This window comes from Haemaphysalis longicornis, unplaced genomic scaffold (genome assembly GCF_048455015.1).
Source record: "Haemaphysalis longicornis isolate Haplotype H1 unplaced genomic scaffold, Haemaphysalis longicornis Haplotype H1 scaffold_1, whole genome shotgun sequence".
NCBI classification, from domain to species: Eukaryota; Metazoa; Arthropoda; class Arachnida; order Ixodida; family Ixodidae; genus Haemaphysalis; species Haemaphysalis longicornis.
Window position 1 is genome coordinate 43408343 of NW_027526203.1, and position 25394 is coordinate 43433736.

Consider the following 25394-nt stretch of genomic DNA (forward strand, 5'->3'; position numbering starts at 1 on the left):
AGTGATTTTAATGGCGCGCTGTGTTTTGGCTTGTTTTATGCTGTTAGCAAGGGCTATGGCATTAAAACTACGAAGACGAGGCAAAGTACCCGCCGAGTGATCAGCATGTGATCTGCTCCGGTGGCGACAGGAGCTTTTCCCGCAATGCTTGAAGCTTCTCCGCAATACGCACACTATAAACACTTCAGGAACCGCGTTTTGCTCTGGCCGTACTTTCGGCGTTTTCTCGCGTCGACGTCGTCCCGCGTCGCCAAAAATGCATGGCTACGCGAGCTGACGAGCAAGCAACGCCGATGTCTACGCTCGCCAGATATCAGCGTCGACACAGCGCGAGAAAGCAGAGGAAAGCGGGCAGCAGCGGTCGGGTTTCCAGTCCTTCTCGCGCTTTGGGGTCATTCCTTTCAGCAGAAAACAATCAATTTCTTTTTACCTTACGGTTATCGACTGATTTGAGAAAAATCACAAGCTATTTCTGTTCGAAAGCGCTCATTGATTTGTGGCTTGTTAGGCTTTCATGTTGGAGATCGGGTATTTGCGATAGCTTTTTTTTAGTTAAATGAGGGAGCTCTGGCGACGTCGCTTGTAGTATTAGCATAATGGGGCTTGGCTCAAAGATTGGTGCGTGAGGACCAAGCCGTATCAATGCCAGAATGCTAGCGCCGCATGCCACTCCATTCGTTGCTACCGTGGCTTGCGTATACAGGGAGACCGAGGTTGTGCGATAGCTTTTCTTGACTCAAATAAGGGGGCTGTGGTTACATCGCTTGTAGCACTAGCATACCTGTCCTCGGATGCAAGATGGGTGCGTAAGAAAGAAGCGTTACCATGGCTCAAATATCTCAAATACGACCAAAACAAAACACTCGACAATATTCATTGGCAGCATATGCTGGCGTACCAAATTCTTGGACTCTGCCTCGTCTTCTGACGTTTTCGAGCGGTTGAGCGCTTTCGAAAGTCTATGGTTCAAATCTTGGCAAAACCTCACAGTTTCTTTTTTTTTTTTTGCGATGAGGGTCTCATCGGTTTTTTTTTCCCAGGCAAACAAAGGGGGCCAGAGTATCTTGCCGTTTAACCTGCAAGTGATGTTCGACGGTAACCTCAGTATCAAGACAGCCCCGAAATTTGCTTTGCTTTCACTTTGAATTCATGAAGCTGCAGTCGGTACGTAACATCAAGGTTAAATCAAGTAGCAAGTAAAGTTGTGCTAACTGCGTCTTCGTTCATCATCCGATCTTATTTCGTTCAGATTTGATGGTAAGGAGTTGAAATACATTTCGTAGCATGTCAACATTTGCCCGCAAATATTTTTTTGATACGGCTAGGGTCTTGATAACTGCAGTTCAACAAGACAATAACTGATCATAAATGACTTCAACATAATGGCATGGTTGATACAAACGTGGGTAGCAGGGCACGCCGACGCGTCGGCTGGCGCGTGACATCGCCGGTCTCATGCGGTTACTCGCCCTCTCGTGCGTGTCTGCGCGTTGCCGCCGAACGACGCCGACGGTCGCGCGACGCGTGATTTCGCGTCCATGTGGAAAAGGGGGCGTAGCCCCGTTTTCCGCCGCATCGCGGCGCTCGCCACCTATGCATCAAAGCGGGGCTTTAATGCATCAACTATGCCGCTGCAGCTTGGCGCAAGCGAGGAAACACGCGTTTTCGCAGCTTTCAGTCAAATTGAGTCGAGAAACCAGTTTTAAAATGATAGGTACAAGAAAATGACCAACCAATTTATTATGGTTAACTTAATATTAAAAGGCGCACAAGTACAAACTTTAAGCAGCAATCATACGATCGAAGCTCAGTCGGTTCTAGCGCTCTCTGCTGCGGCTTCCCGTCCATATTTTTATTTTTAAATGCAGAGCATTTCAGTAACTCACGATGTCACCCGCGTTGGCGTCCGTAGTCCGCACGCTCACTGCGCATGCGCGTCGAGTCGAGGCGATAGCGAACACTCTCTGGCGAGGGGCATTGGATTGGATTCGAGCACTCTCTCGCGAGGGGCATTGGATTGGATTCGATTGGCTTGGCTTGGCTTGGCTTGGCTTGGGTTGGATTTGGATTGGATTGGATTAAAGTGGATTGTGTTGGATTGTGTTGCGTCATATCCGCGGCACGTTGCGTCATAGCCGCGGCAGACGCGCTGGGGCCGGCGCATGTGCAGTACTCTCTCTTCCGCGGTTTCCTCTCCTTCGGGCGCGCTGCGCATATAACCGGTGTGCCGTTCTCCGGCGAAGCAACATCTGCGCTTGGCTCAAACACCTAGAGTCCACGCCGCTTTACAAGTACGCCAACGTCGTCGACTGGGACCGGCTTACGCGGTCCCCTCAACGTATATAAGCGGCGGAGCGCGCGTTCGGAATTCAGTCAAGGGCGTCTTTGCTTGGCTTTGCTTGACGTGACGCTTTGCTTGACTCGAGTAGATGCGACGCATTTACTCGAGTTCCCACCGTGGAAAGATGCGGGCGGCTTTTTTTATATTTGTCGATGTGTATTTACACGCGGTGCCCATAGAAAACACGTCACGTCCTCACCCAACATTATTTACAAGAGTGGATACTTGCATAAGCATCTGTCGCATAAATGCAATATTAAAATTGTTTCCGATTGGTATGCATGTCACGATAGATTTGTTGCCGCGGCTTTCCAAGGCAGGCTTAGAAAATCGTAAGCATGCAAGTCCGACACAAACCAACCTTGATACATTCCGACACCACCCTCCAAATTAAGTTCCCATGAGTATTTGCGAGGTTTCAGTAAGCGCTTTGTGAACTAATATTGCGCATTTTCGCGGCAGTTAAGAAAAGTTAATCATGGTCAGTAAAAACTACGCAATACATCGTAGCATATAAAGCTGCAAAATCATCGCCGGATGTGCAACTTATTATTTGTCTGTGTTTGCAATTGAGAATGCTTTTTTGCTTGTATACCTGTGCGCGCAGATGGCTCTGCTAGATTGGTTGTTCCATATAAAATCAACGATTGAATGGGCTAACTCCGCATTCTTTTTATTTTGTAAGATCCCTTTTAAAATTTGTTATTTTTAAATTTTGGTTGTCTTTTTTGTTTTCTAGTCCCATTCAATTAATCAGCTTCATTCACGCTATTTGAGGTTATTAAACATCTTATCGCGCCAATCATGCACTTATACGCAAAGGCAGGGATTTACACGGTTGGTCGTTTTCACGATATTTTTGTACGTGCTTCGTAGTTCTTTTCAGTGCTTTCTATTTTTAAAGGAAAGCTTTTTACCTCTACCCCCAAAGGGATCTTTCGTGACCGTTGGTGTAATCAGAAAACACCCGCAAACAAATAAAAGAATTCACTGCACCGGCAGGAATCGAACCTGGAACTAACAGAGTAACAAAGCAAGAGCCCGTAGACTTATGGACTCAGCTACGTGCCCAGGCGGAGACGAGTTAGACAAGTGGTGCACTGACCAAGCACATCTACGGGTTTAACCACTGCATTCTCGCTAAATGCCACGCAATAGCGATTATTAACGAAGCTCACACCAACCCATGGCATCTCAATTCTAGAACGCCAATGGGCCTGTGGCTTCCAGTGTTCGCGTAAAAAATCTCAGTTCCTTGGCGTCCGCCCTCACGCCAGACGATGCCTCAAAAAAACACATTCAAATACTACTTGATGGCCAGGCCATCACCCCAAGCCCCAGAATCAAAATCCTGGGCCTACATCTTCAGGCCAACACCAATAGTAACGTATCCTTGCAGTGCCTCAAACACAGCATCAATAAATCATACACATGAACAGGCGAGTTGCCACCAAGAAGCGAGGCCTCAAGGAATCAGATACCTTTCGATCAGTTCAAGCTTTCGTCCTCTCCAGAATCACTTACTTCAACCCCCTGTCTTTTTTCGGCAAGGAGGACATAAATATGCTTTATATAATGATTAGAAAGGCGGCTAGGCAAGTCATCGTTCTTCCCATAAATGCGCCACAGAAAGGCTGCTTAGCACGGGGCTCTACAACACGGTGGACAAGCGGAGAAAGGGTCATCTTTCTATCCAGAAGCTCCGAATGGGCAGAACTGCCGCGGGGCACCGAATCTTTCACCAGATTGGCTGGGCAACACAGAATGTCACTCCGCTTGATGTACTCCTGGGCTTTTGGCAACCAGAAATAAATATGATTCCTTTGCTTAGAAATATGAACCCCTCAGACGACGAGAGTCACCGACGAGCACGGGCTCAAGCGCTCAACACCACCCTCGTTGGGGATCATGCAGTTATCTACACAGATGCCTCCCAACATCTAGGGCAGCAATACGCCATCATCGTGGCTACCTCCAGAGCCGACCTGCTTGCTTGTGTCTTACTCAAGACCGAAGACATGATGACAGCAGAAGAGGCAGTCATCGCCTTACCTCTCAACCGGAGGTTCGTAAAGTAGTCACTAATTCCCAACAAGCCTACCGGAACTACCTGTCTGGTTTGGTGTCCCGACCTTCACTGCATCTGCTAAAAAAACACTCCCCAAATGGTTCCATTCAGCTCATCTGGACACCCGCTCACGCTTCCGTGGAGGGCAACGAATAGGCCCACCAAGCCTGCACTTTCAACCCCCGTGCTATGGAGCGGCACGAGGACAGTCACCCGCTAGTTTAGTTCAAGGACATAACCCAGAATTATCGCCTTCTGAGGCAGACCCTACCTTCGCCTTACCCTGGCCTTTCCATAGAACAACAAACAACCCTACGGCTCATACAATCCGGCTCCTTCCCACACCGGATGCGTCTTCCCTTAATGCACCCGAATCGCTACGACTCTGCATGTAAATTTTGCTCATAAGTAGGAACACTCTGCCACATAATCGGGGTGTGGGTGGTGGTGGTGATTTATTAACAAAGGAGGGAAGAGAAAAGGTCTGGGGATATTGTTGAACTCAACGGGGAGTTCACCCTCATACGAAGGGTGAACTCCAGGGAAGGGGATTGGGGCTTCAAAGGATAGGAAGAGAGAAGGGGGAGGAGGAGAGATAATCGGGGTGTGCCACGTCGCCGTGAGCACCCTCCTCTCATTTTGTCAACTACCTAACAAGAGCAATGGGAGATGCTGCTGTCCAGCCCCTCTCTGCTTACCCAGCTTCAGCTGGTGGACAGGGCACATGCGGCGCGGACTGAATATGGTCTACAGTGAAGAAAGAACCACTCCCCTGGGCCGCACTTGGGGTCGTTCAGAAATTTGAATAGAAGTATCCCCCCCCCCTCCTTCTCCTCCTCTTCCACCGTCTCTGCCACCGATCTGATCGCCTCCGTCCGCGACGGCAGAGACGGAGAAGTGAGATCGTCTGACAACGGGTTTGAGCTTTATTTTATAAAAAAAATTTCCACTCATGTGCTACACCAATACAATTCTCATCCAACCACCGTTCATGCATAATGTATTAATTTAACCTGAGGAAGAATATCTGTTTGAAGTAATACAGGGTGTGGTTAAGTACATTTCACTTCTCTCTGGTTTCACAATTTGTGAGAGACGTAAGTGAATTTATGTGATGTCGCATGGGTAATCGTTGTGGGCGCCGTTTAAAGCTTTGCTTTCCAACCACATTCACCGAGTGGATTGGCGCCAATTTTTTCTTCCTTTTTTGGAGGAGGTGTATGAATCCGCAATTTATTATTTTCTAAGCTAGCTTTTATAACATATTTTCTGCTTTTGGCTCTTTTAAGATTCCGTACGACCAATCATCTCCGTTCACACTATTATAACGATTAATTGCATATGTTAACGCCGCCAATTGTACATTTTTTTCGCAAATGCAGGGCGTTACAGTTTGGTCTGTTTTCATGATTTTATTATTCTTGTTTCCGTCGTTAATTTTTTTAAGAGCTTTTTAATATTTTCTTGGTCGCGCGGGGGATGGATTGAGCTCAGATTTGTTTATTCGTAAGTTCACTTTTATCATTTCTTAGGTTTTGTATTGTTTGGTTTTACGGTTCCGCTCGATCAACTATCTCTATTCGCGCTATTATGCATTTCTGGGCTAATGCGGGGCGTTACAAGGTTCGTCTGTTCGCGCGATTTTAGTATTCACGTTTTTGTCATTGTTTTCTCCCCTCCTTTATTTTTGTCTGTTTTGGGGAGGAGCTGTATAAGATTTATATTTTTGAATTTGTTAATATCATTTCTATTTTCATATTTTTCTACTTTCTTTTTTTTGTTTTTTTCTAAACCTCGTTCGACTAGTTAGCTTTATCCACGCTTTGTAGCGATCAATTTTACTGACTCCGCCAGTTTACATTTATGTGAAAATGCCGGGCTGCACATTTGGTGCCGTACGTGCGCGGTATTCGACGGTTCTGTACGTGAATTCGCTCTACAATCAGCAAACAACGATAGGATGCTTGTAGCGGAAGAACAACGCAAGGAAGACCTGCGCCATGGTTGCCCTTAGCGGGGATGATAACTTTAATGACAGTGGCGCTTTCATAATGACAATGGTAATGACTGGTTCATACCCGTCGGGAGATTCAACACTGCTCTTTTTCCAAATGCGATTTTATGCCTCATGGCATAAAACGTATATTACAGTTATATGTTGGCTTTCGCTCCGCGGAAGAGCGCGAGGGAGCGGTGGTGGGTTCCTTTTATGAACCAATGAAGATCGGGGGGCTCGACCCGCAAGGGCGAAGGGCTGTGCCTCGAAGGTGTCGAGTTCTCGCCTGTTCCAATGAAGGACATATCCATTACACGTGTTCTGTGTCAGAAGCTTCAGCAGAAGCTGAGCAGAAATACGGCCAATAAACTCGCAAGTACACTCGTGCCAAGACAAAAAAAAAAAATGCACCGTTGACATGCCGCGAAATGCCGCATAAAGAGCGGCCCAGCGGGCTGAGTGATGCATTCGATGCATAGTGGCACACTGCCGCCTGGCAGAGCGCGGGGGAACCAGCACGCTTACAAAATTTGGCTGGGGCGCGTGGCGATTGGGACGGCGCCGGAGCAAAGCTCACGCGGGGGAATCTCGGAGGCCATTAAAGCCGGAAATAAGTTTATTTCATGATGCCGACTACCAATCTTCTGGCGTCTTCTGTTAACACTTGGCACCACTTCTTGTTGTTTTCGTTGTAGTTGTTGTTAATGTTTCCGATGATGTTGTTCATGAATGAGACATCGACAAGACGGGCACATTTACTTGCTTTGACCATGTCACGATACAGCCGATGTATTCCGTACAGTTCTAATTCGCCCAATTGGGACGAGAATGGCTATAACACCTCACTAGAGCCCAGGGAAAAAGGGCAGTCCAGCACGGACCCTGATCAGCAGGTTGCGCTGCTTACTCGGGTGAGGGCTGTCCAAATAACGTCTGGGGTACTGGAAGTTGGATCCCAACCTTGATCTGTCCCCTTCCCTCATTTCTTTTGTCAAATAAAACTTACTACTGTTACTACTTGTCACAGAAGATGCCGAGCTAAGCCAGGCACCTGATCTCGGCGGACATCGTTAGCCTTATTATTAGAGGACGCTCTCTCTCTCTCTACCCGCCGCGGTGGCTCCGTGGCTAAGGCGTTGCGCTGCTGAGCACGAGGTCGCGGGTCCAATTCCCGGTCGCGGCGGCCGCTTTTCTGATAGAGGCGGAAAGCAAAAACGCCCGTGTGTGCGAGATTTCGGCGCACGTTAAAGATCCCCAGGTGGTCAAAATTAATCCGGAGTGATCCACTACGGCGCGCCTCATCGCCTGCATTGCGTCGGCGCGTTAAACCCTACAATCAATCAATCAATCAATCTCTCTCTGTCTTTATCTCTCTCTCTCTCTCTCTCTCTCTCTCTCTCTCTCTCTCTCTCTCTCTCTCTCTCTCTCTCTCTCTCTCGTGACACCTAACTATACGGTAAAAGACTTTAATTTAGCGCCTTTAATTTTTCCGAAGTCTGTCATGCGGTGCACATTCGCGGCCTAAATTTCGCGAACAAGACGGAATTTGGAGCTGGCCGCCGTGGTGGCGCAGCGGTTAAGGCGTTGTCTTGCCGGACCTAATAACGCGGGTTCGATTCCCGGCCGCGCTGGCTGCTTTTCAGATGGAGGTGAGAACCGACAGCACCCACGCGCCGAGGTTTTGGCTCACGTCAATGGTCCCCAGGCGGTCAAAATTAATTCGGAGCCCTGCACTACGGCGCACCTGCTGCTTCGGCGCGTAAAAGACCAAAACAATTGTATCTTTCATTTTCCCCGCACGGGGCACCTTGAGTAATCTTGGTGACGGTACTGGCGATACCGCGGACCCCGAGCCCCCCAACATAAGCTGTGCCCTACCGTGGTGATGTGTTTTTAAGGTGAAGGGTAGAAACCTCTAACGGTGGCCGTCGGAGCCTTGGTCAAGCTTCGGCCGATGGGATCCCTGCCTGTCTACCAGGCAGGGAGCTCCGGGACCTCTTTGACTACCAGGGTAAGGTCAAAGGAGAAAGTACCCCCGTCTCCCTGCTTTTATACTATGATATATGGCTTCCAAATTTTCCAAATCCAAAGATCGGCCCCCTAAAAGGGGCCGCACCGAAGTATCCTTTCCTCCGTTGCCAACGACGAGTTTCCGAAAGCCGGACAACTATGCTAGGTTTTTGGTAATCGAATCTGTTGATGCGTCGAACCCCCTTAACACAAAGTCTGTCTTCCTGATCTCCAAATTTCTTGAGGGCATTGTTGGTCAGTCCTACAAAGACAAAAAACTCAGAACAGGAGAAGTTCTTGTAGAAGTGAATAACAAGCAACAAGCTACAAATCTCTTGACTCAAACTCGCATCGCAGATCTCGACATCAGGGTCACACCCCACCGCAGCCTTAATAGCTCCCAGGGTGTGATCTCTGAGTCAGATCTAATGAATGAAACTGACACCGATCTGTTGGAAGGCCTTACGGACCAAGGTGTGACAGCAGTGAGGCGTATCATGATTCGTAGAGACAACAAGGAAATCCTAACAAAACATGTAATATTGACTTTTGACCATTCCACAGTTCCTGAATCAGTAAATGCAGGTTTCATTCATTGCCCCGTCAGGCCATACATCCCCAACCCCCGCCGGTGTTTTAAATGCCAGCGGTTTGGGCATGGCACTAACGCCTGCCGTGGTCGACTAACATGCGCCAAGTGCGCACAACACGATCATCCATCAGACAACTGCCCATCGCAAACCCTCATGTGTGCTAACTGCCAGGGGCCCCACGGGGCCTACTCTAGAACATGCGAGAAATTCAAACAGGAGAAGGAGATCATCAAGGTGAAAGTCACTGAGAACCTTACCTTCCCAGAGGCGCGAAAGAGGTTCGCCTCTTTCCCCCTGGGGAGGTACGCCGACGCAGCTCGCCGGGGGGCGGTGCGGCGTCTCGTTTCCACAGGGACCCAGTTCAGCGAGTCTGACCTGGTCCCTCCCCCGCCCCCCTGGGTTGCCTCTGGCAGCCCAACCCACCATCACGCCGCTTGCTGAGGCAGCAGCGGTTGTGGTGGCAACCTCTTCCGTCGGGACCGGTGCCGCTCCCGCCTCTGTCTCCCCATCCTCCAGTGCGTTGGAGGGTACCGAGGTGATGGACACCACGGGCCCCACACCGGTTCCCACCGCCACCGCACCGCCCGTGCCACCTCTGGCGCCCCGGACGCCCTCGGCGGTGGCGGCTCAAACGAAGGGCTCCCGAGGGGGGGCCAAGTCCGGGGGGCCCGGTCCGTCGGCCACCCCTCGGACATCCGACGACGACATGGATGTCGGGCCGTTCCTGCCTGCAACGCAGCGCAAGGAACGCGTCCCGACGCCAAAGCCTCCCGACAAGCCAAAAAAGGCGAGAGTCACAGCCCCGAAAGACGACACATAAACAAACACACACACTCCAGTAGCTCTCACACTAAATAATGGGAAGAGAAAACATAATTCAATGGAACTGTAGAGGCCTTCTTAAAAATCTTGACGATGTATACGAACTACTGCATGCTAATCAGCCAAGTGTAATGTGTGTTCAGGAAACACATTTGAATTCCAAGCACACAAATTTCTTGAATACTTACATGGTCTTCAGAAAGGACAGGGATGGCTGCACACACTCTTCTGGCGGTGTGGCCATAATTGCCCGGAAATCTTTAGCATGCCACCCTGTCACTCTGAACACTGTCCTTGAGGCTGTAGCAATACGCTTGATAATATTTAATAGGTTGATAACGGTATGCTCCATATACATTCCTCCTGATGTTTCACTTTCGAGCTCTGACGTCGAGGCGCTGGTTGACCAGCTGCCCGAACCGTACATTCTAACAGGCGACCTTAATGCTCACAATTCTCTTTGGGGCTCTTCTCGTACGGATGCCCGAGGTCGCCTGATAGAGAAATTCCTTACATCTTCTGGAGCATGCCTTTTCAACAGTAAACAGCCTACATACCATAACATAAGACACAACACATACTCATGTCTTGACTTGGCGATTGGCTCAGCAGTTCTCTTTCCTCTCCTCGAGTGGGGTGTGGGCACTGACCCATACGGTAGTGACCACTTCCCCACCTCACTCACATACATAGGTAAAGGCCCATGCAGTCCATCTTCCCATAATAGGTTCAATGAAGCACGAGCTAACTGGAATACATTTACAGAGACATCCAAACTACACCACACATCCATAGGACACCTACACGTTGAAGAAGCTACCCAACTCCTCGCGGCGCACATCCTCGACGCCGCCGAAAAGTCCATTCCCCACGCCTCTGGTGCCCCGCGCAACCAGCGGAGGCCGTGGTGGAATGAGGACTGTAGGCGGGCGCGAGAGGCCCAGAACAAGGCGTGGGGTGTCCTTCGTCGGTACCCCACGTCGGGTAACCTCATTTTGTTCAAACGGGCCAAGGCGTTAGGAAAACGTGTGCGCCGTGAGGCAAAACGAGAGAGTTGGCGTTCCTTCATAACATCAATAAACTCCTACACAGACACACGGAAAGTATGGACAAGAATACGGAAACTCAAAGGACAACAAACACACAGCCTGCCTCTGGTCAGCACAACAGGGGACACACTCGAAGACCAGGCTGACACCCTCGCACAACACTTCCAACACGTGTCCAGTTCAGCACACTACACAAACACTTTCATGAAACACAAACAAACGGCCGAAAAGAAACCTATACTAGATAACAATAGGTCAACATCTTCTTATAACTCAGAGTTTTCACTGCATGAGCTGAGGGCTGCTTTGAGCACGTGTAAACCCTCAGCTCCAGGCCCAGACAACATCACATACACAATGATACAACACCTGCACGCAGACACTCTTCTAACACTCTTACACCTATATAACAAGATATGGCTTTCGGGGCACATTCCAAACTCTTGGAAGAAGGCTATAGTTGTTGCTTTTCTGAAAGAGGGAAAGGACCCGTCGTCCCCCTCAAGCTACCGTCCTATAGCCCTGACGAGCTGCCTGTGCAAGCTCTTCGAGAAGATGGTAAATCGCAGGCTCGTGTACTTCCTCGAGTACAACGGTCTTCTCGAGGGCTGCCAGGCAGGCTTTAGGGTGGGGCGATCGACGAACGATGAACTGGTAGCTCTTGATTCGTACATCAAGGATGCCTTCGCGCATAAGCAGTATTGTTTAACTGTGTTTTTCGACCTTGAGAAGGCATACGACACCGCTTGGCGTTATGGGATCCTTAGTGACCTCAAGTCAATCGGTGTTTCGGGTAACATGTTGAACACTCTTGTTAGTTACTTGTCAGACAGAACGTTTAGAGTAAGAGTTGGTTGTGCACTCTCAAAGGTTCACGTGCAAGAAAATGGCGTGCCACAGGGTGGCGTGTTGAGCTGCACTCTCTTTATAGTAAAAATGAACTCTCTTGGTAAGGCACTGCCACCCACAATCTCTTATTCCATGTATGTAGATGACGTCCAGATATCCTATAAATCATGTAATATGTCAATCTGCGAACGTCAAGTCCAGCTTGGTGTCAAGAAACTTGCCGGCTGGGCAGACAACAATGGTTTTAAATTGAATCCTTCAAAAAGTTCCTGCGTTGTGTTCTCCAGGAAGCGTGGGGTTCATCCGGACCCAGACATTCATCTTAATGGCATGTCGCTTCCTGTGAACAAGGAGCACAAGTTCTTAGGTGTGGTGTTTGATCACAAACTCACATTCATTCCCCACATCAAGGAACTTAAAAATAAATGTCTCAAAACAATGAATATACTTAAGGTTCTTTCCCACCAATCCTATGGTTCCGACAAAGAACTCTTGCTTCGCTTGTATACTGCTTTGGTTGGGTCTCGTTTGGACTATGGCAGTGTGGTATATGGGTCGGCGACTAAGACAGCCTTGCGAATTCTTGACCCAGTGCTACACTTGGGCCTTCGTCTTTCGTCGGGTGCTTTTCGCACTAGCCCTGCTGAGAGTCTTTATGTCGAATGTAATAAGTGGAGCCTTGAGAACCAACGAACATACATGGACTTGCTTTATGCTTTTAAAATTTCATCGCTGAATAATCATCCTTTTTATCCTGTCTTTAATGATACATCAACATCTCTGCTCTTTGTAAATCGCCCATCCGTTCCTCTGCCCTTTTCACTTAGAGTGAGAGAGCGAGCCTCGGATCTAAGTGCTTCGTTTTTAGACGTGTACAGGTCATCCTTTTCTAATAGTTTACCGCCTTGGCAAGTTCGCCCTGTGTCGTGCGACCTTTCTTTTATGAGACTTGACAAAAATCGTGTACCACGAGCTGCAATACTGCAGCACTTTCGGTCTTTGCAGTTTAAATACACATGTGCAGAATTTTATAGTGACGCTTCTAAAACCTCCACTATGGTGTCGTGCGCTGCTCATGGTCCAAATTTTAATGCAGCCAGAACCATGAGCGTGCACACAACAGTTTTTTCAGCAGAAGCGTATGGAATTTTACTGATTGTACGACACATTCTTGAAAATCAAATTCCCAATTCCGTCATCTATACAGATTCTTTGAGTGTTGTTCGTGCACTGTCATCGCATACACCCCCGAAAAACCACATAGTTAATCTTGTATTTAACACTATCATGTCCGTGTATGCACAAAAGCATAAGCTGGTCCTCTGCTGGGTCCCAGGACATGCAGGGATCGCTGGGAATGAGTTGGCAGACGAGAGGGCCGCTGCTGCTGCACTCAGGAACACTGTAGATATTACAGCGATACCCTACACAGACCTCAAGCCACACATAAGACAACACCTGCGCAGAACGTGGCAAACACACTGGGACGAACAGACAGACAACAAACTACATGTAATAAAGCCACACTTGGGACGGTATACATCTGACTCTCACAACAGACACACGGAAGTCGCCTTGGGTAGGCTGCGGATAGGGCACACCCATGCGACGCACTCGTATCTGCTGACGGGATCTTGCAGACCCCAGTGCAGCAGGTGAGGAGAAGCCCTATCCGTAGTGCACATTCTAATCACATGCAAGGCACTTCACACAACACGACACAAACACTTCAGAGAACTCTACAGACAACATATCCCACTACATCCATCGTTGTTTCTAGGTGACGAAGCCATTGTTTCCGTGAAACGTGTTTTTGAGTATTTGTCGGACGTCAAGTTTTTAAACCTCATTTCCTATCACGCATCATGAAATCTGGCCCTATACACCAGCCATGCTCATTGTCGTTGTGTGATTTTACTTTTGTTTTTGTTGATTTTACTTAGTGTTTAAGGTATCACCTCTCATATACGACTATTGTTTTGGCGCTCTTTGCCCCAGTTGGCCTTGCGCCATAAACATCAAACCATCATCATGTATCTTTCATTTTGGAACTTCAAGTGGAAGCTGTGGCCAGTAGCATTGCCGTCTGGCTACCACCGGTGGATTCACGATTTGACAGAATAACTCGGGACACGCCCTTTCACGTTCAGACATTCGGACCATATTCGAAAAGCTAAGCGCCAGTTGGTTTGCAACACAAGTCGCAGTGACTTGTTCCGAACCTCAATTATCAGATAATTTCTGGGACACATTCAAGAATGGGAAGACCTTTGCGCTGATAGGCTGGGGAATAAAAACGGGAGCAAAAGGGCCATGGACATTGCACGTGTTTGTGGTTTTCTTGAGTAGGTAATTTTTTTAGAGCGTTTAACTCCCTTACCTGGCTGCCCGGTGGAATAAGAAACAATCAATCAGGTCGCGACCTACAATATTGCTAGTGTAATATGGTCTATTTTTGTCGATTGGTAAGAAGTGTGAAGCAGCAAAATCAGAACAAAATGCAAGGGCTACTGGCAATGTCAAAGATGGCTCGTGTTTTCTTCACCATAGATTGTGTTTTAAATGTAGCCCTTCTCTACCGCACGCAAACCCTTCGCACCGGCCTCTTAAACAACCGCATTCCTCAGAAAACTTTGTAAGTACTTTTCTGGATGAAAAGCGCTTAAAATGCAGCCTTGAGTAGAGCTACAAGGGGAAGGCAGCAAGGCATGCTCATCTAACCATCAAACGTGCTCATCCCCTATAATTCGGGCGGACGGCTAACACTGGTTGCCTTTTTTGTCCCGATCGTGATCATTTTGGCTTACCGTCATTGCCCTAACCGGCAACTAAACAGCTTTACGGCATTCCGTAGTGCACATACTTCTGATAACACAAGTGTTACCTTTATTTTCCACAATTAAATTTGCTTTCGCCCCTTTCGCCTTGAGATCAATCTAGGAAAACCTGTGCAGCGGACAACGAAAGCGCTGTTACAGATTGCGGCGTAACTTTGCCACTAAAATTCAAAATTATCGCGAGCCCTTCATCACCATCATCATCAACAGCCTACTCAGGCCCACTGCAGGGCGAAGGCCTCTTTCATTGACTTCCAACAGCTCCTGTCCTGTTCCGCTCGAGTCCACTGTTGGCCACCGAATTTCCCGATTTCTTCCCTCCATCGTGTTATTGGCCTTGCACTTCTTCTAGACTCATCTCTTGGTATCCACCTTGTAACTTTAATTCTCCACCGGTTGTCGGTTGGTCTCACTATATAGCCATCCCCAGTCCATTTATTTTTCTTTACTTGAACTATGATATTATCGACTCGAGTTCGCTCCCTGGTCTATGAAGCCCGTTTCCTATCCCTAAGATTTACACCTAACATTATTCGTTCCATGGCCCTTTGAGCAATATAAGTTTGCTTTCAGTTGTTTAGTAAGGCGACAAGTTTCAGCTCCGTATGTCATCAACGGCATACGGCACTGGTTGTACAGTTTCTCTTTTGAGTGATAGAGTTAGCTTACTTTTTATTATTTAGGAGTGCTTGCCGAGTGCTCCCCATCCCATACCTATTCTGCTCTGGGGTCAGCACTAACCAACTGTCTGAGATATTCATATTCTTTTACTTCTCCGAGCATTTTGTTTCTTCCGCTGAAGAGGACGTTTTTGCCATGCTCACTCCTCATTACTTTAGATTTATTCGTTTATTTTTAGCCCGACGGCAATTCTTTGTGATTGCAGTTCCCTAAGCATTTTTTGCAGGCTTTCTGCAGTTTCACTCAGCAATACTATGTCGTCTGCAAACCTCAAACGGCTCAAGTATTCTCCGTTCATCCTTAACACTGCGTTTTCCCAGTCAAGCTTTCTGAATACCCCTCCAGACATGCTACTAGGAGTTTTGGCGAGATCGTGTCTCCTTGTCTTGTTTCCTTTCGGAAGGGGAATTTATCGCTTTCCTTGTGGAGTGTTATCCTGCCCGTACATTCCTTATATATGTCGTCCAGAAGTCTTATGTAGGTCTCCTCTTTACCTTCTTTTAATGCTTTTAGCACGGTTGCCATTTGTGCTGAGTCGAACACTTCCTCAAGTTATATAAATGTCATGTAAAGAGGTTTAGATTATTCTGCGGTTTTCAATATCACTTGAATAACAGCAAGGATGTGATCCATGGTTGAGTACCCCTTTTTAAACCCAGCCTAGCTGCTCTCTGTGTTGTTGGGAATCCACGCTGTCTCCAATGCAGTTATTTATTACTTTGGTAAACAGCTTGTAAATAGCTGATAGTAGGCTTATGGGTCTGTAATTCTTAAGGTTCTTGGTATCTCCCTTTTTCTGAATCAGAATGATGTTGGCGTTTTTCCAGGCTATGACACTCTTTGAGTCTTTAAGCATTCCGAACATAGTGCAGCGAGCTTCCCCAGCACCATATCTCCTCCCTCCTTCAAAAGGTCACAGTTATGCCGTCTTCGCCAACAGCATTTCTTCTTTTCATATCCTTGACAGCCTTTCCTATTTCCTCTTTAGTAACTAGCGGACGTCGCAAGTTAAACTCGTAGTACCAGTTGTTTCCCCTGAGCTAACGTCCCTGGCAACAACTCGGGTGTGTAATGATTCTGCTACATTTATTATCTCGTCCAAGTTGGGCGTTATGTTACCCTGCTCGTATATGAGTGCGTAAATCCCGTCTTGGCCATTAGCTAGCTTTCTTTTAGTTGCTGTCAAGCTTCCTCCGATTTGCAGCGTTTCCTTGATCACTGCCATGTTATATGCATTAATGTCGTTTGTTTTACTTTTGTTAATCAGTTTGGCCAGCTCTGCTAACTCAATTTCATCCACCACACTTGACACTTTCTTGTTCTTACGCTTCAGAATTAGTTCCTTCGTTTTCTTAGTCAGTTTTCCAGTTTCTTTCCTACGTGCAGCTTCTCCTACAGCTGCTGCGTATTCTGTGATTGCCGTTGTTATGTTGCCTGTTACACTGTTCTCATTCTCCTCGTTTAGAAGAGCAAAGTTATTCTGGAGAGTTATTTTAAACTCCTCCGTCCTTGCTCTGACTGATTCCACGCTGGGTTTCTTAGGTTTCACAAGTTTCCTTCTTTTTCTTTTGAGATCAGCCTTACCTTGCATCTGACCACCCTATGATTACTGCTACGAATCTTACTTAGCACCACTACGCCATGCACAATATTGTCGCTTTAAATGAAGTAAATTACGTTTTTTGTTGTACCATGTGGTCTTTTTCATGTCCATTTCCTATTCTTTCGTTTGTAGAAGAATGTGCTCATCAACCTCACGTTATTTCTCTCTGCAAATACCACCAGTGTATATATTCAACTGTTGCGATTGTCTATTCCAGAGTCCCCCACTTTCATTCATCCCATTTCCTTCTAACCGATTACTGCGTTAAAGTCACCCATCACAAGCGTGAACTGTGTTCTTCCCTTCTTAACTGTTGATTCCACGTACTTGTAGAAAATGTCTACTGCTTCATCATCATTGCTGGTTGTTGGCGCATAAGCGTGTGCTATCTGTAACATGTATCGCTTGTTTCGCTTGATCACATTGGCTGCTACTCTTAAGTTAATACTGCAGAATTCTTTCACGTTCCTTGCTATTTCCGTATGGATTAAGAATCGTACCCCGTGTTCTTTCTTCTCTTGGAGTCCTCTGTAGCACAAAATATGCCCGCTAGTTAGTTCCATGAAGCCTTCCCCTGTCCTCGGTAACTTCATCCTATAATATCCCAGTTAATGTCCCAGTCCGAGAGCTTCTCTAGTATTGCAGCTAAGCTTCCTCAATAGACAAGATGCGTGCGTTCAACGTCGCCAGGGTCAAGCTCCAATGGCGCCTCTCCGGGCCTATAGATTCTTAGCCCCCTCTGCTGTATCGCCGCTCTGACCGCCGCCGTGCACAGGTGCGCACAGCTGCTGGGAACAGAGGGCTGAGAGTTGAGTTAAGTTTATCGTAGACACCGGCTAATTGTCTTAGCTGATTTGCATTCCCCAAAAAAGAGCGAATATAAATAACAGCTTGTCGTAAATAAAAAAAACACGTGCAAAAGAATTCATTCAGCTGGCTGCGTAACAGGTGTTCCCTGAACGAGGTACTAAAGAAAAATATACAAACGTTCAGTTTCTAAAATTACCTGGCAGAAATCGAACATGGCATCAACCTGCAAATGCAGTCGCTGCTGTAGATTGTTGTGCATAACCCATGTTAAGCAAAATAAATAAGTTGCACATCCGGCGATGATTTTGCAGCTTTATATGCTACGATGTATTGCGTAGTTTTTAATGACCATGATTAACTTTTCTTAACTGCCGCGAAAATGCGCAATATTAGTTCACAAAGCGCTTACTAAAACCTCGCAAATACTCATGGGAACTTAATTTGGAGGGTGGTGTCTGAATGTATCAAGGTTGGTTTGTGTCGGACTTGCATGCTTACGATTTTCTAAGCCTGCCTTAGAAAGCCGCGGCAACAAATCTATCGTGACATGCATACCAATCGGAAACAATTTTAATATTGCATTTATGCGACAGATGCTTATGCAAGTATCCACTCTTGTAAATAATGTTGGGTGAGGACGTGACGTGTTTTCTATGGGCACCGCGTGTAAATACACATCGACAAATATAAAAAAAAGCCGCCCGCATCTTCCCACGGTGGGAACTCGAGTAAATGCGTCGCATCTACTCGAGTCAAGCAAAGCGTCACGTCAAGCAAAGCCAAGCAAAGACGCCCTTGACTGAATTCCGAACGCGCGCTCCGCCGCTTATATACGTTGAGGGGACTGCGTAAGCCGGTCCCAGTCGACGACGTTGGCGTACTTGTAAAGCGGCGTGGACTCTAGGTGTTTGAGCCAAGCGCAGATGTTGCTTCGCCAGAGAACGGCACACCGGTTATATGCGCAGCGCGCCCGAAGGAGAGGAAACCGCGGAAGAGAGAGTACTGCACATGCGCCGGCCCCAGCGCGTCTGCCGCGGCTATGACGCAACGTGCCGCGGATATGACGCAACACAATCCAACACAATCCACTTTAATCCAATCCAATCCAAATCCAACCCAACCCAAGCCAAGCCAAGCCAAGCCAAGCCAAGCCAAGCCAATCGAATCCAATCCAATGCCCCTCGCGAGAGAGTGTTCGAATCCAATCCAATGCCCCTCGCGAGAGAGTGTTCGCTATCGCCTCGACTCGACGCGCATGCGCAGTGAGCGTGCGGACTACGGACGCCAACGCGGGTGACATCGTGAGTTACTGAAATGCTCTGCATTTAAAATATAACGCTGTTTCAAACAAACAAGCACCCGATAATTCGGTCGTCAAAATGTTTGCGCACGGAAACGCCCGTACACCGATATGTCCGTACACCGAAATATGCGTACACCGAAATATGCGTACACCGAAATGTCCGCACCGATGTTTCCTGCACCTAAGTTTCCTGCACCGAAATGTCCTAGACCCGGGACGACGCTGTGCGCTTCTTTGGTTGAGCTCCCACAGCTTCTTGTGCAGTTTTCACCGACACTGATGAAACCTCGCAGCGTAGAGCTTGTATGACCTAGACACTGAGATGGCTGTGCACGACTAAGCTACTAAACCGACGGCTCCAGTCCTCGCAGTTTTTTTGTGCGGTTTTAATCCAATTACTTGTATTAAAATTTTTAATAGATGTTCAGCCCTACTATCCATCCTTCTGTACACACTTACATGCGTGCATACATACATGCATGCATACATACATACATACATACATACATACATACATACATACATACATACATACATACATACATACATACATACATACATACATACATACATACATACATACATACATACATACATACATACATACATACATACATACATACATACATACATACATACATACATACATACATACATACACACATACATACATACATCTGTACATACTACGCCCACCCATCCATCCATCTGTCTCTCTACCCAATTTACTGTGTTAGATTTTAGCCTCCAGAGACGTTAATTTCTGGCCCTTATAAGAATATTAAAGCATTCCATCTCTTCCTAAACCCTTTAGCTAAAACACAAAGGGCAAAATAAAACCCGCAAAAAAGTTCAGAACTTGAAGGGAACTTGAAAAAACTTGAAGGGAAACACGTCGAGTTGAGCATGGGACCATTTTAAAGCAAAGCTTTCTACCTCTACCCCCAAGTGTTCTTTCGCGACCGTTGGTGTCAACACAAAACTCCCGCGAACAAATAAAATAATTTACTGGCACCGGCAGGAATCGAACCTGGAACTAATAGAGTAACAAAGCAGGGGCCCGTTGTCTTACCGATTTAACTACCAGCCCACGCAGACACAGTGAAGACAAGTGGTGCACTCACCAAGCTCATGTACGGGTTTAAACCCTGCATTCTCGCTGAATGCCACGCCATATCGATTAAAGGCAGCTGACACCAACCCATGGCATCTCACTTCTAGTACACCAATGTGCTAAAGCCTCTGGCTTCTAGTGTTTACGTAAAAAATCTAAGCTACTTGTCGTCCGCCCTCACGACAAACGACCCCTAATGAAAGAACACATTCAAATACTCCTTGATGGCCAGGCCATCGCTCCAAGCCCCAGCATCAAAATACTAGGCCTAAATCTTCAGGCCGAAACCAAGAGTGACGTATCCTTGAAGCGCCTCAAACACAGCAGCAATAAAATCATACACATGATCAGGCGAGTTGTCACCAAGAAGCGAGGACTCAAGGAATCCGATACCTTTCGATTAGTTCAAGCTTTTGTCCTCTCGAGAATCGCTTACGTCAACCCCCTGTCTTCTTCTCGGCAAGTAGGACATAAAGATGCTTTATATAATGATTAGAAAGGCGGTTGAGCAAGCCATTGGTCTTCCCATGGGTGGGTCCACAGAGAGGCTGCTTAGCACGGGGCTCTACAACACGGTGGAAGAGCTGATATAGGGCCATCTTTCTATCCAGATGCTCCGAAAGAGTAGAAATCCGGCGGGTCGCCACATCCTCACCAGATTGTCTGGCCAGCGTAGAATGTACCCCTGGAGTTTTGGCGACATGAACTAAAGATGCTCCCTTTGCATAGAAATATGAACCCCTCGCACAACCAGGGTCGGCGAAAAGCACGGGCTCAAGCGCTCAACACCACCTCGGTGGGCATGATGCAGTTATCTACACAGACGCCTCCCAACATCGAGGGCAGCAGTACGCCAACATCGTGGCTACCTCCAGAAATAACCTCCTTGCTTGTGCTTCACTCAAGACCGAAGACATGATCAGAAGAGGCAGCCATCGCCTCAACCAGGGGGTTCGTAAGGTGTTCACTGATTTCCAACAAGCCTACGGGAACTACCAGTGGGGTTTGGTGTCCCGACCTGCACTGCGTGTACTAAAAAACCACTCCCCAAATTGTTCCATTCAGCTTATCTGGACACCCGCTCACGCGTCCACGGAGGGCAACAAATATTCCCACCAAGCCTGCACTTTTACCCCCCGTGCTAGGGAGGTGCACGAGGAGAGTCACCCGTGACCTTTCCATAGAACAAACTTCCCTACGGCTCATACAAACCGCCTCCTTCCCACACCCGACGCGTCTTCACTTAGTGCACCCGAACCGCTACGACGCTGAATGTAAATTCTGCTCAGAAGTAGGAACACTCCGAAACATACGCGGGATGTGTGACTTTAGCCCTGAGCACCCTCCTCTCTTTTCGTCAATGATGATTGGGGCCAGGTGCTTTTGAAGGCAACACTGAGTTTCAAATCAACGTAACGGTTTGAATTGCATGAACAGCTTCTTCTTTCATTTAGACTAGTTGTCAGTAGTGCCAAAACAACCACGCCAGGGGCACGCGGGGGACGCTTCGAGAAATATTTCCGTATCACAACTCCACTTAGTACCAATATGTCCCACGCTTTTTCGACACACCACTTGCCTTCTCCCCCTCCCTCTCTATTTTCTTGGTACTTGCGACCCCTCAACTGGTTGTGCAGCTGTTAATTACACACGTAGATACGACATGCAGGGGGGGGACTTCCATCGATGGCGCCCTTAATAAGATAAGATAATAAGACAGGTGTAGATTCAGCACTTGTTACGAATTTAATTTAAATTATTTTAAATTAAATGTGATTTTAGAAAACACGCAAGCACTTCTTATGACACAATATAGGTCATTATCTGGCTGCGCTCTTTATTCTAGGGCAAATTTATTTTAACAAACCAGACCATCAGAACACGTTGCTCAGCAATGCATCTGGCGGTATGCGCTGGCGGCATCGACAAGATTACACCACCGCACAGTGAGAGTGAACATGGGGCCGTAAATTACGACGCCGGTTGAAGCAAAGATAGCTTTCAAAATTCTTAGCTCGCGTAATGACGCTGACAGCGCCTTTCCATACTCATGGCCAGGCGGCAGCCGTAAATTTCTTGTGTGGAACTGTATGCATCATTGCCGCACGCCTATGTCGACTGCGGACGTAAACGTTGCGTGTGTGCAGAATAAGCAAGCGCGCGGCACGGTAGCGGGCGACCAAGAAAGAGCGATTTTTAAGCCGTACCGCTTCTCACCGTACGCCAAATCAGGCTAGACTGCATGTTGTAGTGTGCGATATTACTCTGGCGCATTTCTTGTGTGGTTCTTCTTAAATCGTCGTCATACGATTTCATCTGAGATTTCCTGGGTTATACCGATATTATTCAGTCTGCCTTGATTATTCCAAACTAAAAGTTCCCTGTTAAAGAATAAGCAGTCGTCACATATGTGGCGGTGTGCGACTACCCCCTCCCTCCCCCCCCCCCCCCCCCCCCCCGCTCGTTGCGGCCGCGCACCGTGATTTAGATTCCGCGCGCGTCTCAGATGCGCGCACAGTTTGATATGTTAGAAGACAGATGTCGCGGGAAGTGAAACAGACCGCTGCGGATAGCGAGCAAGGGGAGAGCAACGTAGAAAGGCACAACAACGAGAGGGGGCCGAAATAGGAAGAGAGCAAAGTGAAATAAGCTGGGCGCCCGGTGGCGAGGGGGCATTATCGGCCCTCGCAAATGATTTGTTTTGGGGGGGGGGGGGCACAGTCGGCGCTCCTCTTTATCTTACTCCGTGGTCTTGACTCTTTGTGGGATATACTTTATCCCGCTCCTTTTCTTTGTTGATGTTGTTGAAAGCGCAATTCTCTCTCTGGAATCGCAAGTCACCCTCAGCGATATAACCGAGGAAGTGTTTAACTTCCAGCTGTGTACCTTTTTTATCGGTTGAAGCATAACAAAAAGGTCCAACAGCAGCCACACAAATACTACTAATGAATGGGATTGTTGGCCACCTAGAATAATTTGTTAGCAGTCCCTTTCTGCAGAGTGTGAGCCAAATTGTTTAAAGTGAGCTTTAGTTAACGCAGATTCACTCATTCCTCTGATGACTGGACTGCACCTTGCGAAAGTTATTACGGATGTCTGCGTCTCCTTGAATGCGTCTCCGTTACGCCTGACCGCCCTCGTTCCGTGTGCTATGTTGCGGTATCTTACAACCGATTATGCGATTTGACACTGAAGTATGATTGGACGCATAAAGCGCGAGATGGAACTATTTCGGGAAGACGCTCTTTGATTTTTCGGCGGGAGCACTCCTTCTCCGGAACCAGTGGCATTATAACAGCAGAGTAGCGAGCTTGACTAGTCAGTAAAATTGCATGTTGCAGCCCTAAAAGAGACAAAACAGAGAACAAGCGCTAAGCATACGCGCTGGACAAATGGCAAATGGGACAGTACGGGGACGGCCTGCCTTTCTCCGGGTGTCATCTACACCTTTAGTAGCGCATTTTAACCAAGACGAAACGCGTAGCGCCTGCAGAAACCGAGGATAAAGCTTCTAGCAAAAGGCGAAAGCGCGGGTCATGCGCTGTCAGTTTTCTGTGCTGCTATAGGGGGTATTCATTGGCGTGGAACCCATGCAGGCAACCATGTGTGTGCGGCGCCATATCTGTGGCTAAGCGTCTATTGCTAAGGCGACGTGCGCAAGGCCAGCAGATCAGGCACCCCTCTTCTCCTCCATGCCTTCATGGTGGCCAGGCAGGCCGCGGGCCGCGACGTGAGCTTGTGTTTTCGTGCAAGGCGCGTGCGAGTGATTCGATAATCAGTTGTACCGCGATAGCGTTTGTTACGCGAAAAGTAATGGCCCCGCTCATGAGTGTGACAACCTTATCGGCAACTCAGCCCCAGCCTCTGCGCACACCTACGAGAGAGTGCGAGATGGTCGTGGCACAACGTTGCAACGTGAGCGAAGTGGTCCGTTTGAAAGGAGGAACTGCATCATTTTCAAACTGTTGTCCACTGAACGCCAACTGATACCTCGACGCCACATACTGCTGAGTGCAGCACAGTACGATATACCTATCGCGACACGCATGTGAAATCGCCGCCGCAGATCAGCTGATTGCCAGCCGCCGCGCTCTAATGTCAGAGATGAGTTGTTTTGCTGAGTGTCAAACATTCAGTGCACGAGAAAGCCAGCGCTAAATCGGCGTGCGCGTGAAACATTCCTCCAAATAAATTATTCGGTTTTTGTACTCAACCACGTATTAGAGGGCACTTACCAGACGTAAAGTTGTGGATACGGTGCGGGTACACTTGCGTCGACACCCGCGGCGGCAGGCAACTTCAGCGTGCGCGCCGCGTTCGCAGCCGCGGTTTCACCCTCCGGTGATGCGAAGTGCTCGAGGGCAGGTAGAGCGCCACCACATAATGTGAGTGCGATTAATAGTATATCTGTTGTAGCCGATAACCGGGTTGAAACGCAGCAGACGATGGACGCTGGTGTTTTGTTTTTTTCCTGCGAGATTCGGGCGCAAAGCGCATGCGCTGGTACAATCATACAGTGGCCACGGACATTGCCGTTTTTAGTGTTGCCAAGCGAAAAAATCGCCAGCTAAACTTTTTTCATGAATACCACCTATATCTATTATCGCTATTTGGATATGTTAAAAAACCGCAAGGTTGCCGCTCTACGCGTCCTGAAAAACTCGCTGACCAGGCACCACAGTGCTCGCTGCTTTCGCCGTGATGGCACGTTTGGATATGTTAAAGGTTGGACAAATGAAGTGGTGTCGCACACTACGCACACTATCGTACACTACGCCCCCGTGGACGCGTCAGGTGTCTGGGTACTATATACCGCGAGCGCACTGGGAAGTCTGCTGGAGGCTAGTCCTCAACTGCTAGTCGCCCTTTGCACAGCCGTACAGGGAGCGCGTTCCATCTTGCGTGTCCCGAGTAGGAGACGATGGGTTCGCCCTGTCCCTGCGATTCGGCAGGTGGGACTCCGGTGGGCAGGGCTGGCGCTTTGGGCAGCCCCCACCACCACGATTTTGACCCCCTCACCCCAAACAACCAAACAACGATGTAGCCAAAATGGAAATGGGTGAAAACCTCACTGCCAAAATCGTTGTTTGGTTGTTTGGGGTACGGGGGTCAATATATATATATATATATATATATATATATATATATATATATATATATATAAGAAAAGAAAACTTTCAACAAGGTAAAATAACGATTGTTGTCAACGTTTCTGCAAAGAGACTTGCTTTCGTAAGGGCAATCTCTCGCCTGGCTGGCACGCTTTATATAGGGGTAGGTCCCCAGGTGAGAGGGGAGAAGGAAACAAGGAAGTGAAT

General features: G+C 47.9%; 1 protein-coding gene across 1 annotated transcript in view; it reads left to right on the plus strand.

Moving 5' to 3' along the window:
* Positions 1 to 25086, plus strand: part of LOC144166444 (uncharacterized) — a 39396-nt gene extending 14310 nt beyond the window's left edge. Inside the window, exon 4 of the mRNA XM_077695990.1 lies at positions 25029 to 25086. Coding sequence (XP_077552116.1) covers positions 25029 to 25086 — 58 coding nt within the window. The remainder of the gene's footprint in view (positions 1 to 25028) is intronic.
* Positions 25087 to 25394: the final 308 nt, after the last annotated feature.